Source organism: Lynx canadensis, chromosome E1 (assembly GCF_007474595.2).
Source record: "Lynx canadensis isolate LIC74 chromosome E1, mLynCan4.pri.v2, whole genome shotgun sequence".
Lineage (NCBI taxonomy): Eukaryota > Metazoa > Chordata > Mammalia > Carnivora > Felidae > Lynx > Lynx canadensis.
In genome coordinates, this window is record NC_044316.2 from 16,758,829 (window position 1) to 16,774,618 (window position 15,790).

The 15,790-nt window shown below is 40.2% G+C and overlaps 1 protein-coding gene across 5 annotated transcripts in view; it reads left to right on the forward strand.

Moving 5' to 3' along the window:
- SSH2 (slingshot protein phosphatase 2) overlaps window positions 1-15,790 on the forward strand; it is a 246,595-nt gene that overhangs the window by 220,177 nt on the left and 10,628 nt on the right. For all 5 annotated transcript variants that reach the window (XM_030295813.1, XM_032591088.1, XM_032591087.1 and 2 more), the window contains 3 exons: window positions 1,532-1,578; window positions 5,354-5,500; window positions 7,129-7,329. In XM_030295813.1, coding sequence (XP_030151673.1) covers window positions 1,532-1,578; window positions 5,354-5,500; window positions 7,129-7,329 — 395 coding nt within the window. The remainder of the gene's footprint in view (window positions 1-1,531; window positions 1,579-5,353; window positions 5,501-7,128; window positions 7,330-15,790) is intronic.

Here is a 15,790-nt window from a genome sequence, read left to right on the forward strand (position 1 = left end):
AACATTAAAAAAAAAAAAGATCATTAATACCTATAGATAACTAGTAATTGTAAAGGAAGCTTTACAATAGTGGGGTGTGGCAGATACAAAGGAACCTAGCAAGAATTCAAACTCAGCATGACAAATAATGAGACAAACTGACATTGTGTGCCTCAAGATTTCATGCAATAGGAAATACATAGCATCATCCTTGTAATATTCTTGCCAAGAATGTTTGACCTGAATCTAATCAGCAGGAAACAAATCAGACAAATCCAGATTGTGAAGAGTTCTCCAAGATTACAGACCTGTAGTCTACAAAAATGTCATCATGAAAAACAAAGTCCGGGTGGACTGTCCAAGGCCAGATTAAATGAGAAAGAGACATGGCAACGAAATGCAAAGTATAATTTTTTTAATGTTTTATTTATTTTTGAGAGAGACAAGTATGAGCGGGGGAGGGGCAGAGAGAGCGGGAGACCCAGAATCTGAAGCAAGCTCCAGGCTCTGAGCTGTCAGCACAGACCCCGACACGGTGCTCAAACCAGGAGATCATGACCTGAGCCAAAGCCAGACACTCAACCAACTGAGCCACCCAGGCACCCCCTGTAAAGTATGATTCTTGATTGGATGAATATAAAGGATAGTTTGAGAGGTCAATTTTTGAAATTCAAATATAATGTATTAGAATATCATTGTGTTAGTGTTCTCTGTCTTAGTTGTAAAAATGGGAATAGGAAAATGTTCTTGTTCATAAGCAATACATGGTCAAGTATTGAAGTGTCATGAATGCTCAAATTACTTTCAAATGGTTCAGGAGAAAAAAGTATGATATATACTGAAAGAAAGGGAAGGGAAGAGAGAAAGCAAATGTGGTAAAATATGAAAAATTGATCTCCAAATCTGTACAACCCTCCCTTTTTTAAGTTTTGCATTATCATGTTTCCCTCATTTAACAGAAGCTACTATTTAGCTGTCCTTTGATGTAATATAATACACTAGAAAGAATGTGGGCTTTAGAATGAAATCTAGGTTTAATTCATAATAATGCCACTTTGTTCATTTAACACATGTTTATTCAGTACCTACCAGGTACCAGGCACTCACTGTTCAGGGGTTTCCATAGGCAACAAGCTGTCCTCAGGAAGCTTATATTATAGTGGAGGAGAGAGGTAGTAAAGAAACTAATAAATATACAAGTAGAAATTGTGATACATACCTTTGAAAGAAATCAGAATACTATAAACCAGCAAAACAGATGACATTTAACTTAATTGGAGTATGATCAAAGACAGCTTTCCAGAGTATGATCTTGAGCAAAAATTATTTGAATTCTATGGGAGTTGGTTTTCTTATCTGTAAAAATGAAGATAACTTTTTTACACTTTCATTTGTGAAAACTAATTGTTATAACATACGGAGTACCTGAGTTACAGAGAGGAAATGCGATAGATGTTATTGGATCTGCTTCTTCCCTCATAGGACACCTTTTCAAATATTGTATTTTGTTCATTTGCTAATACTCCCTAACCTTGTTTTTTTGGTTCCACAGGGCTCTGAATGGAATGCCTCAAATTTAGAGGATTTACAAAACCGAGGGTAAGCACACACAGCAATTGCTTTCAACCCCATGACTGAAATCGCTGTTTGTTCTTTACTTTTTCCTGTTAAATATGGTGTCAATGAGTAACTTTAAGCTTAAGAGTTGCTTCCAGTTGATTCTAATCAGGTGGAATCTAATAAAAATTTAAGTGGCTGTTATCCCACTGTTTCGTCCAACACCTCCTAAGAAAGATCTTCTGTTTCAATGGAAAGGCTTTCCAAAACAGATGTGCATGTCTTTTGCACTGTTTTAAAACCAAATGTAGTTATTGGTCCCTTTTGTTTGTTTTTAGAACAGTTTAAGGTTCACAGCAAAATTGAGGGAAAGGTACAGAGATTTCCCATATTCCCCTGCCCCCATACATGCATAGCCTCTCCCATTAACACCATCCCCACCAAAGGGGTTGCATGTGTTAATAACAATTGATGAACTTACATTGATACATTATAATCACCCAAAGGCCGTATTTACTTTACAGTTCACTGGTGGTGGTGTACATTCTGTGGCTTTGGACAGATGTATAATATCGTGCATCCATCATTATGGTATCATACAGAGTATTTTCAATGCCCTAAAAATCCTCTGTTCTGACCATTTATTCCCACTCCCACTTCTGGCAACCACTGATCTTTTTACTTCATAGTTTTACCTTTGGTTCCTATTTTTTATGTAAGAGTACACAGAACTGCATATGTTGGGTTCACAGCTACTCATCAACATTTATTGATCATTTTCTGTGGACTAGGTACAGTGCTAGATACTAGGAATCCAAAGAAAAATAAGACTCAGTCCCATCCTTTTTTAGTAAGGTGCTTGAAGTCTAAGTAGTTTTTTGTTTGTTTGTTTTTAAGATTTTACTTTTAAGCAATCTCCATACCCAATGTGGGGTCAAACCCACAACCCCAAGATCAGGCATTGCATGTTCCACAGACTGAGCCAGCCAAGTGCCCCTAAGTAGGTTTTAAATATAAAGTGGACAAGCTTCTGAAATTGAACAAGAATACATTCTACCTTGTATTAAGAAATGTGCCCCTGAGCAGCATGGTTATTGAGTTTGATTGTAGCTGTTGAGACGACCATGAACATTCAGCAACCAAAAAGCTGCCATTCTTCTAACCTTTTTACTTCTTAGCTAATACCTAAATGTTTCATTGAACTTGGCCTTAGGAGGCCAAATTATCCCAGTAAAAGAAGAGAAAGTCATGTCTGAAAATCGGCCACATGTAACTTGATTTGTGGACAGCGATCAGACCTACTGAAACCCAGAAGTAGTGATGGCTGCCTGTTTTCTCAGCTGTAAGTCAGCCTTCTGGTTATCTTTAACATGATTAGATACATTCTCCCTACTTCTCCCTCAAAAGAAAGATATATCCTAATTGTTAAAGTGAATTTGGGACAAGACTTAAGCCAAAGAATTATACAAAGAGTTCTTGGGTTTAGAGAAGGGGGCCTGTGAATCTGGTTATTACTTAATTTAAGATATGAAAATAAAGAGAACTTAGAAATTTTAAATTGATTAGAATTGAGTCTAGAGTTCTTGAAAATAGAGACTGTATCTTAGTTTTGTGTAAAACGTACGTCTACCTTACTCAGAGCTTTATACCAAGAGGGTGCTCAGTAAATGTGAAGGAATAATAGAAAAATTGACTGACTTGCCAGAAACTAGCACAGAGATACAGTATTTAATATGGAATCTGAGACTTGATGCAGCTGTTGCCTGGCAAATGCATTGAAATTACATCATGCATACATCTTTGAGTTTAGAATACACTTTGACAAGATCAATGGAGATGATACCTATTCATCTCATTTACTGCTTAAAATGCTAAATTATAAAACACAGATGTATCTATCTTAAAAAACAGTATAGTTAGATGCTTAGACATCTACTTAGATCTTGTTTCATAAATTCACTGGTTCTTAAACTCTTGTGGATTAAGAATTAGTTACAAAACATGTATACTGCCCCTTGTGGATGATTTAAGGGATATTCGAGTTTAATTTTGACATATTTTCACCCAATCTTACTGACTTCAGAACCCCAAGTAAAGTGCTACTCCATATAGAGGTGGCAAACAAATTTCAGGGGGTGCTGTTCTCAATTGGTAGTGGCTGTGTAGAGTTCTGTAATGAATAGGATTGGGAAACCTTGTACTGCCGTAATCTATTACTAAAGTATGGGATTAGAGGTGGGAGGTGGTTCCATTTTTATTTTAAATAAGATAAGTGTGCTTTCCTTTTTTTTTTTTTCTGACCATGATATTGAGATAAAATTCACATATAGTTCACTCATTTAAAATGTATACTTTGGGGCACCTGGGTGGCTCAGTTGGTTAGGTGTCCAACTCTTGATTTCAACTGAGGTTATGATCTCATGGTTCATGGGTTCGAGCCCCACATCAAGCTCCAGGCTGACACTGAGAAGCTTGCCTGGGATTCTCTCTACCCCTCCCCAGCTTGCACATGCTCTCTCTCACACTCACTCTCTCTCTCTCCCTCCCTCCCTCCCTCCCTCCCCTGCCTTCTGTCATCCCTCTCTCAAATAAATATACTTTAAAATGTACACTTAAATGGTATTTATTACCATGGTATTAATTTACAGTTTTTCAACCCAAAAAAGAAATCCTGTACCCTTTTTCCCCCAGCTTCTAGAAACTACTAATCAGTCTACTTTCTGTCTCTATACGTTTACCTATTCTGGACATTCCATTTAAATGGAATCATATAATATGTGGTTTTTTAAGAATAGTATCTTCCACTTAACATTATATTTTCAAGATCTATCAATGTTCAAACATGTATTAGTAACTTCGTTCCCTTTTTTATTGCCAAGTAATGTTCCATTGTTTGGAAATACCACATTTGTCAGTTGATGGACATTTGAGTTGTTGCCACTTTTTAGCTATTAATGTATGAATGTTGTGACCATTCACACACAAATTTTGGGGTAGACTTATGTTTTCATTTCTTTTGGATTTATACCTCAGAGAGGAATATGCTGTAGAGTAACTCTACATACTGTTTTCCACAATAGCATATGCTTGCTTTTTAAATTAAAAAGGAAAAAAATTCTTTGTAGTAATGGACTTTGATGCCAAGATTCAAATGTTTCAGAAAAATTTTGATCTCTGGAACTTAACCACAGAATTGGTTAACTATGACTCTCTCTCTCTCTGTAGTCATTTCTCTGACTTCAGAGATTGGGTTTGTAAGAACCCATGTGTAGTTCTAAGAAGGAAGCAGCTTCTACAGAGAGAAATAAGTAAGTCTGTGTTGTGTTGCTGGAGTAAACTCCAGTGATGTTTAAGTCCACACAGCACTGAGAAAAGATAACCCTGTGGCAAACTAGACCCAAGCATTTATTGAAGTTGTGCAGTGAGAGAGAGAGCAGAAGAAATTTATGATACAGAAACCCTTTTCTGCAAGCCTCTCGGTATGGGAGAACTCAGACACATCACCTGCTGTCGTGGCCAGGAATGCAGCTTAGAGAGTTAAGAGAGTTTCAGGTCCAACTTTCCTCTGACCCTCCCATCCCTCAACTCTTTTTGCCTTTCTTGTAGTTTAGAGAGAGTAATAGAGCAAAATCTGACATTTAGAAAGGTAAAGGAGATTTTTCCCTTTCCTGTTTTTTTTTTTTTTCCTTGAGGTAGATGTTAATAGTCCTGATTTAATACAAATGACTTCCAAAGAATAAACTATGTTTCTGGTAATTTTAACAACTCAAGAGGAACCTAGTAGTAGAGCCCATATTCTCCCTTGGTTTCCTCACAGGGTGCGCTATATCTTGAATGTCACTCGAGAGATAGATAACTTCTTCCCAGGAGTCTTTGAGTATCATAACATCCGCGTATATGACGAAGAGGCAACGGATCTCCTGGCTTACTGGAATGACACTTACAAATTCATCTCTAAAGCAAAGTGAGTAATGGTCCCACACACATATTCTGACCTGTGTTCCTTGTGCACCATCCATGGGTGAGGCCTAAAGCTATAGATAACCTGCTTGACTATACTCAGGGAGAAGGAAGTAAAGAGAAAAAGGACACTGAGATTCCTTAATCCTAGGGAAGAGTTGACTAGAGACTTCATTCTTTTCCTGTAAGTAGATGAAGCCCCTGGAAGAAGATCACCTCATGTTGACTGTTTCCATTGAGCACAAAATTAGGGAAAATAAACCTAAGCTGCTGCAAAAGAAATAATAATAAGAGAAGGAAGAAGTTCTGAATGAAATGCTTAAGTTGTCAAGGTGGACATTTGAAAGTTGTGTAATAGAAATTGCCCCACATGGGCGGAGCACAGAGAGCTCTTCTTCCTGAAGACGAGGAGACATGTAGTGGGGTTTGGAAGCCTTCTCATTCTTTTACTTTACTTTTATGGTACTCTAAACAGTGAAATTTTTCTCTGGCCCTTCTGTTGATGTCATCTTTAAATTGGTCCTTTTAGTGAAACTATTTTTTTTTTTTTTTTTTTTAACTTATTGGAATAGCCACTTGGGAAGGATTTTTTTAGCCCATGTATACCGGTAAAAAGAGTAACCATTCTTTTTTCCATATTTTAAAATATTTTTACTTAACAGCTGACAGCTCTAACAGCAGACCACCCCTAAGTTTGTTCATATATTTGGTAAATATTTGAAGACTTACTCTGTGTCACACATTGTGTTATTAGAGAAGTAGCATAACTGAGTAATGTTCATATCCAGCGTAATGAGCTCTGGCATGTTAAGACTAAAGGGTTTTGTTTGTTTGTTAGTGTCCTTTATGGTAACTTTGTTTTGTCTTCCACTCCATTAAAACAACAGGTAGTTAATCATTCCACCCTCCTCACTAAGAAAGTCACATAGGGCATCACATGGTCCCATCTAACCTCACAGATTGTCTAGCCAGCCCCTAGGCCGAACAGGGTGGTAGTGTGGTGAAAAATAATATCTAGGGCTACATCTGAGTAAAGAGGAGGGTTAGTTTCGTTTGTTTTGTACTTTCCTCCAGGGGCAGAACCTTTACTGGAACTTGAACTAGAAGCAACTCCGAACATTTGGATGAATTAGATGAATCACTGTCACACTTTTAACTCAAGAGTGTGCCAGCCTTGAAACATGTCCCTGAGGCGGTGCAGGGACTGGCCTCCAAACACATAAAGTGGAGTCCAGTCTCTAAATTGAAAATTCTTCCCCTCACAATCTGTGATCAACTGTCATTGCAGTTACCATTTTAATTATCTGTTTCTCCCACTGAACCCCCTACCCTTTAGAAGATTTACTTATCTTTGCATCCCAGGACCTTGTACATTGTCTTACATATGATGGTTGCCTGGTAAATGTTTGCTTGAATAAATTAAAAATTAATATTAACATTGAATATTGTTTGAGTACACTAGAATTGCCTACCCTCCCTGCACATTTGACTATACATGTATACAAGTACACTAAGGTAGGATGGATTGAAAGAAAATGGAAGGGCGACAGGAGACTTGGAAACATTTAGAACCTAGCTTTTAAAATGTACTCACTATAGTGTTTTTCTGTGTACCTCAATCCCCCAACCTAGGAAACATGGATCTAAATGCCTTGTGCACTGCAAAATGGGGGTGAGTCGCTCAGCCTCCACTGTGATTGCGTACGCAATGAAGGAATATGGCTGGAATCTGGACCGAGCCTATGACTACGTGAAGGAAAGGCGAACAGTGACCAAGCCCAACCCCAGCTTCATGAGACAACTGGAAGAGTACCAGGGCATCTTGCTGGCCAGGTGAGTCCTGCAGTGACTTTCTCAGATCTTCCCTCTGTTATACTCCTTGGACCAAGGTAAAATGTCCTTCCCTGCAGCTAGTTTTCAACCTAATTTGGATATGTGATACATTTTGAAAATTGAAACTTCTCTCAATCTAGTTTTTAAAAAATAAGTACAAGCATTTAAGATTAGTATGGAAGATTGGGTGTTTAAAGACTTTTAAACTGAAAGGTGGAAATACTGTTCTCTTACTTTAGTTCTCAACTAGGTGCTGATTATCATAAACATTTCTCAACATCATCTAAGGCCAGATACAGCTACCTTATCAAAATGGGTACTTCTTGCTCCCAAAGAAGTGCTAAGCATAGATGAAATTCTTAGAAATTTTTGGCATTATTTTTTTCAGTGCTTGGTTTCAGTGAGTCGTCTTCAAAATTTTGGTCACGTGACAAATCTGATTTGGGGTATGAAGGCACTTCCCAGAAATAGCTCTCTTGTTTTCTTTTTAAAAATCTTTCCTCTGCTTTTATATATATGCTTTGCAAAAATGCAGACAATACAAAGAGAAAAATCATTTATAAATTCAATATCCACATACAGCAATCAACATTATCTTACGTGTTCTCCAAGTCTTACCACATATATTGATGGATATTTTCTCACAAAAGCTATTCTTCAGTCTACCTCTTCACCTAATAACCGGTCTTTTTTTTCTTTTTCTTTTTTTTTTTTTTTTTTTTTTTTATAACTATAGCAACACATATTCAACAGTTATACTGCTTAGCCATCATTTAACCCCTACCCTAGCTTTATTGAGATGGAATTGACCTATAACATTGTGTAAGTTTAAGGTGTCCACTGTGTTGATTTGATACACTTATATATTGCAAACTAATTATCACCGTACCATTAGCTAACATCTCCATCCCTTTAACATAATTACCATTTTTTGTGTGTGGTGAAAATATTTAGGATCTCTCTTAGCAACGCTGGAGTATATGATACAGTGTTATGAGCTATAATCTCCAGGCTGTACATTAGATCCCCAGAATTTGTTACTCTTATAACTGGAAGTTTGTACCCTTTGACCAGCATCACCCCATTTCCCCCATCCTCTACCCCCTAATATACCGCCACTCTATTCTCTCTTTCTCTGTTTGGCTTTTTTAGATTACACATCTAAGTGATACCATCTTCATTGCTTTCAGAGAAAAAGATTCATGTATTAAACTGGATTTAAGCATCAGTTTCCTGAGATGCCACATGCTAAAGTTCTGTGCAGTGCTAGATTTTGCTTTGTTTTTTCCATGTGGGCATGTTCTAGGTGGTTTTGTTCAAATGAAGGCACAGCTGCCTAGAAGCAGTTGGGGCTGGTGCCAGAGTTTGCCTCTAGTGAGTCTCATGACTTGGTCTTGACTGTTGAATCTGGGCTGTGTTTCCCCTGAACAAAATGTTAAATAGCCTTCCAGCCTATCCAGGCAGAGGGACCACCCTCCCACCCCCGAAGTATTGTGAAAATGCAGCCACAGCGTAGCATTATGGTTTCCACTAAAAAACCCCTCCCGTTTACTCAGTACTTGGCATGATTTCATCTGAGCCATTCTTTTAGGAGGCTGGGAGGATACTCAAGTCTCCTCCACTTAAAAAGAATTTATAGGTCTTTGGGGCCAGATTTTGATGACATTTTTAGATTAGATCAGAAGGTAGGACACAGCAGTTCTTTTTGGCACAAGAAGGAGGCATCTGAGTGCTGGATGAGACATAAATATTGTATGTTCCCAGACACACACATGACGGATGTTAGGCAGTGTCCTCACGTGACCCATCAAGAGCAAGGATACTATGTGTCCTGCCAATTTCAGTATTTATTCTGGAATCCCAGGCTACTGCAAGCTGTTGGGTTGGGTTTTTTTAGCATATGTGGTTTTTCTTAGATGTTAAAGGAACTTCAGAAAAATCTTAGATGAGGATAAGAAGGGCAGCATAAATCCACAAATCACAACTGCCTCTTCCTTTCCATTTCTCTCCCATCCTGCCTTTCTGGGCTTGATTCATGGAGGGAGAGGCAAGCCCTGAGGAATGAGAAAACCACAGAATTTGAGTCAGTAGATCTGGTTTCCATCTCTGGTTCATCCCCTTGCTGGAACTTTGAGAAGTTACTTCACAGTCGTGATCCTCACCTGACCCCATCTACAAAATGAAAATCAAGAACCCTATCTCACAAGGTTTTTGTAAATAAAAACATGTATAAATGTATACTCTATGCTGGTAAGGGTTATTCTGATGGGATTCCCATCATCTCCTTTCTCCAAGGCTCCCAGAAAACAGACATATACATGTGCCATTTATTTCATCCTCCTTCTACCACCCACAGACACAGTAAGTCCATTAGAAACTAGAATAGGAGGGCGCCTGGGTGGCTCAGCTGGTTAAGCATCCAGCTCTTGATTTCGGCTCAGGTCATGATCTCATGGTTCATGGGTTCCAGCCCCACATCAGGCTCTGTGCTGGCAGCGAGGAACCTGCTTTGGATTCTCTCTCCCACTCTCCCTGCCCCTCCCCCCGCCAAAATAAATAAAATTAAACATTAAAAAAAAAAAAACTAGATTAGGAAGCGGTCATGGAATTTCCTATATTGTGATATTTCCTGGATTTTAAGAACTAGAATCTTAGTTCTAGGAATATCATACAAATTGCTTTTAGCTGCAAGTAGTGAAATACCTCCGTCACTTGGGATTTCAACAAGAAACCACATACTCGGATTAGGATTGTTTGAGAAGGGCTTTTTATAAAGCTACTTTTTACAGAGGTGTGGGGTTGTGGTGGAATCAAGGGACTTGGATCAGCAGAGCTGTTTGGTAATAGCTGCTAGGCCCAAAGAGGGAGGGAGCAGTTACTAGAACCTAGAAGGAGACTCCTGAAAAAAGAGGTACCTTCAGAGAGGAGAAATAACCTTCAGTCAAGGGACACACCAGCCTGAAGTGGCCCTGTGGGGAGGGAGCTAGGGGAATAAGTGGCCTGTCCCTACTCTTCTCCCTCCAGACTGTCTCCTGCTGGGGCTCCCATGGAACAGTGAATACCCAAACCAAATCAGGCCTCTGCAAGTTAGGAAAAAGTGGGAGTGCCTGCTGGGTGTACAGCCATTAGGGTCTGCAGTCTCTGGTGTGTTGTTAAGAAACAGCACTTGTAGACTACTGCTGAGCTAGCTGCCAAGTGAATTGGGCCCAGCAGACTCTTGCCCAGCTGTAAAGTGCTACTCTAGGACCTGCCTGCTTAGAAGAGCAAAGAGAGAAAAGCCCCAGACTCCTGGAACTGCCTGAAGCTCTATCAGTTACCTGGCAGCTTAGGTAGCCAGAAGAGGAAAGTCCTTCGAAAAATTCCATTCATTGTGTTTGCAAAGAAATCCATTTCCTGTGGATTTGATCTTGTATTCCATATCTTCTCCCAGGAAGTACGTGGTGGTTTTCCCAAAAAGATAGAGCCCTGATCCTAGCATTCTCTAGCCCCATGGTTGTCTAGGGAGGCACTGGGTACTTAGCTTGAGGTGGCAGCCTTCTGTTTGAGGGTGTATTAGCTCTCAGTACTTTGATGTCTTGGTAGAAGTGAAGTTTACCAAAGTGATGCCAGGCCCCGGTAAGTGACTTATGAATTGGTTATAGTCTCTTGATCAGATGTGAGGGTATGGGACTAACAGTGACCACCTGTCTGAAATGCAAGGGACTTTTTGCATATTTCAGTATGTCTTTAAGAGCCTAGGGAAGACTAATATTTAATATAATCCTTTAGACCTAAAAGTGAGGGTATCATAAGGCCACTGGTAACTGTTTATATCTAACTTTATTTTTTCTGTTATTATAGCTGGGGGATGAGAGTGAGACAGGAAGAGGCTGTGTGTGTGTGCACGCATGCGCATGTGTGTATGTGTATACGTGTGTGTTGAAACCCTCCATTAAACTGCCAACATCCCTGTTTGTTATTCTGTACTCTGATCATGCAGGTATCTGGCAGATTTATGTTCCGTTAGACAAGTTCAGATTTCAGTCATTTGCAAGCTGGACCATGTGTCTATGAGATTAGGTTCCTGTGTACAAAGAGCAGAGAAGAAACACTGGGTTATAGCCAGGGAGAGTTCATGCCACATGTCTTCATGGATGTCAGTTCTGATTCTTTGAACGCCCCTGTCACCAGGGCCAGAAGAGGCAGAGGTGTCTTTTACACTCCCCAGCTTTGCTGGTGGACACATTGAAGTCTAGTTAGCTGGTGCACAGTGGTCAGTCAGCAGAAGGGAACCCAAAAATGCACCCAATTCACAATTGAGATTTAAAGGATTTTCTTAATAGCTTTTTAGTGAAATAATCTTTTAGGTTTTTGTTTTATTTTTGAGAGAGAGCACAAGCGGGAAATGCAGAGAGAGAGAAAGAGAGAGTCCCAGGCAGGCTCTGCGCTGTCAGCACAGAGCCCAGTGCAGGGCTCAAACTCACAAACCATGAGATCATGTTCTGAGTTGAAATCAAGAGTCAGATGCTTAACCAACTGAGCCACCCAGGTGCCCCTTCAGTGAAATAATCTTAAAGCATTTACGACCATGCACACCACACAGAACGTGCTCGGTTGGTGCTTTTTCTCTTTCTTCTTCCTCCTTTCTTCAGGCTGCCTCATGCCCTAAAAAGTAACCATAAACACTCTGATTTTACTATAACCGATACCCCATTTTTAGCAGTATTTTCTTCTATATACCTTTCTCAAACAAGGTAGGTTAGTGCTTTACCAAACATGTAACAAGAAGAAAGCAAATTAGAGGCAAGAGAATGGGATATCATATGCGTCCAGTCATTAGATTTCCTTACTATTCATTTATGAAGTAAAAGGCCAAATTCTTGCCCAGAATGACCCAGTCATCTTATGTGTGTGTCAGTATGTTTATGTGAATACAAATTTAGGCCCACGGTCACTCAGGGGAGAAAAGAACCTGAGACTTCTTTGCATCATCCAGGCCACAAACCAACTCTGAAGTTCCTTTTGACAACTTGTTTACTTGGTGCCTACCTGAAATAGATGGAAGGAGTCAGCTGAATTTAAACATTAACAGTTTAAAATAATAAATACAATCTAATGTCTTACATCTATCCTACCAGTGATGGAGCATCAGAATAAGCTGGCTTGGAAAAAGCAGCACTGGAAAACAGTTTGGTGTTACTGAGTAAAACTGATGATGCACATATGCCCTATGACCCACCTTTTCTTCTCATATATATAGCATCTTTTAGAAACCAAAGTATGCATCAAGTACAGGAATGTCCATGACAGTGCTACTTGTAGTAGCCAAAACTGTTCAGCAACAGATGATACATAAACCGTGGCATATTCATCATACTCGCTGAAATTATAGCTATACACACTGATGAATCTTGTTTTTTTAATGTTTATTTCTTTTAGAGACAGAGAGACTGAGTGGGAGCCGGGGAGGGGCAGAGAGAGAGGGAGACACAATCTGAAGCAGGCTCCAGCCTCTGAGCTATCCGCACAGAGCCCGACGCGGGGCTCTAACTCACAAACCACAAGATCATGAGCTGAGCTGAGCTCAACCCACTGAGTCACCCTGGCGCTCCTGATGAATCTTAGAAACAGTGTAGGCAAAAAGCAGTTACAGAAGAATCCATAGAGTATGATTTCATTATATAAGTTTACAACATACAAAACCAGGCAGTGTATTAAGAACACAACCTGTCGGGGCACCTGGGTGGCTCAGCGGTTAAGCGTCTGACTTCAGTTCAGGTCATGATCTCGCCATTCTGTGGGTTCAAGCCTCGCATCAGGCTCTGTGCTGACAGCTCAGATCCTGGAACCTACTTCAGATTCTGTGTCTCCCTCTCTCTGCCCCTTCCAACTTCAGGTGTTCATTCTCCGCCCCCCCCCAAAATAAATGAACATTAAAAAATTTTTACAAAAACACAACATGTCGACACTATAAAGAAAGAAGATGATAAGTACAAAATTCAGGACAGAGTTTACTAACCTCTGAGGTGGGAGGAGGAGGAGGGAGGGGAGCAGGAAGGGGCCCTGGAGTAGCAGTGCTCCAAAGGCCATGGTAATGAGTGCCTTGTTTGTATCAAAGAGCTGCCCACCACTCTCCCTGCAGGTGCTATTGCAAAAGTGAAAAAGGCAGTGGAATCAGACCTATCTTTGGATTGGGATTTTTCTTTCTCCTTTACAAGAAGGTGTCAGTTTAATTCCAGAGCCCTGACCTAATATTTTCTGATGATTATCCCCCCCAGGAAGAGAATGAAATCCCTGCTGGGCAAAGAAAGCAGCTGTAACATCAGCCACTTCCTCTGAAACATACGCTGTTGGTACCTATTAGTGTAATTTTAGTTTCATTCCCTCCTGATTGATTAGTGATTTGCAGGCAGTTTCAAAAAAATCATACTTTGGAAGGTTCTTGGGATCATGAGAAAAATCCCATTTGCCTGTTGACTGATAAGATAAGCTGTTCTTAGAAAGGTGAGAACAGCTACTCCCTGTCTTCCCAGTCATCTGCATCACAGGAATTGTCCTGCCATGGGGGCTGAGTGGTCTTGGTGCAGGTTTGAACATCATCATGATGGGTGAGGGATAGAAATTGGAGAACAGAGCCATATGTAGGTCAGGAAACAAGAGTGTCCAGATACAAAGGAAACTTTAAAGGGAAGCACATTGGCCTCTGTTGATCACAATGTACAATTTAAGCCCCACCTATCCAACCATTCAGCTTGCCCCTCCCACAGTCACTCACTTGTTTGGGAAGTGTGATATGTTGTCTCCTCCTAGGGGTGGCTAGAGTTCATGCAGCTTGGAAAGGGTGAAAACCCTATCTTTCTCCCTGCTATTGATTATAGCTTGTCTTCATAAACAGAATGACCTGTTCCCTACTCAGAAAAGCACTCTTCTGCTGTGCAGGCCTGAGTCAGAGCCCCACCCAAGCCACAGCCAGACAGGGGGAGCTGAGAGCAGGTGCAGAGCTGAGAACAAACAGGGGTTCACATTAGTGCAGGCGCATGACTCGGCAGAGATTCATAGGCAGGCGTGGCCCTGAGCAGGCGGTAAATTGTTTTGGGCTGTTTCCCATTCCACCCTGCAGTTAGGTAATTCTTCATCAACTTGTAAGTCATGGAAACCACACCCCTAAATAAGGGACCTGTTTCCTGGGCAGGTGATTCTGACCAGCCACAGGGCCATCACCTTTTTCTTTTTGGCTAGGGCTTTGGAAACTGCTCCCTTGTTAGAGAATATGGTATCAACTAAAATTTCATCCCATCAGACCTTCTCTCTGTAAAATGAGCTAAAGGATGGATCTGTGTGTGTGATCTTCCTTTGGGCCACCTGCTTTTCCAGGTGTCACCTCAGCTTGATGGTTTTTATCCAGAGATCCTTATGGAAGAAGCCTATACTTTATGCATATCCTCTTCCATTCTGTTACCAACCTTTGTGGATTTATTAGCCTCATCTTTGATTTCTAATTCAAGAAAGATTACCACCCTCCTCACATTTCTACTTCAGTGATTAACTGTGTATCAGCTCTTTATCCAAATTATGAGAACTTGGAATGAGCTCCAATAGAATATTTCTCTTTGTATTGTTTAGGTGCTATTTTGTTTTAGTTTCCCCCTCCCCGGTTATTAATGTTAAACATGCTCATTTTTAAATTTTAAAACTTATAGAAATACAGAGTAAAGACAGTAAAGCCCTCTCCAAAAGTATTCTGCCTTCCTTGAAAGAAACCCTGTTACCAATTTGATGATGTACCTCCAAATATTTTCCTGTACTTACTAACCTGGGAACTGACCATTCCAAATGTGGTCAGCATGCTCTTTCACTCATCTTGGACAACATTCTACTAAAGTACCTGTAGCATGTGGGTATATGGACTGTAATTCAAATAAATCCTCTTTTTGAGGCCTGGGTGGCTCAGTTGGTTGGGCATCCAACTTCAGCTCAGGTCATGATCTCACGGTTCATGGGTTTGAAACCTGCGTCAGGCTCTGTGCTGACAGCTTGGAGCCTGGAGCCTTCTTCGGATTCTGTGCCTCTTTCTCTCCCTGCCCCTCCCCTGCTCGTACTCTGTCTCACTCTGTCTCTCTGTGTCTGTCTGTCTGTCTGTCTTTCTGTCTCTCTCTTAAAAAATCTATCAATAAATAAACATTAAAAAAAGTTTTTTTAATAAATCCTTTCTTTTTCGTGTCTGATCCTTTAGTACCATAGTATTATATAGTAAACATCTTTGTATCTTTGTGCACCTGTAGTTGTATTTCTCCAAGAAAAATCCTTAAAAGAATTGATTGTTGGGTAAAGGGTTAAATTTTGAGAGCTATTGTCAGATTGTACTCAAGATTTTACAGTTCCCATTCCTACCAACTGTATGTGAGAGGGCTTGTCTGGCTATGCCATCATCAACACTAGCTGTTAACCATTTTAGCTCTTGTCAGTCTGATAGGTAAAAAAT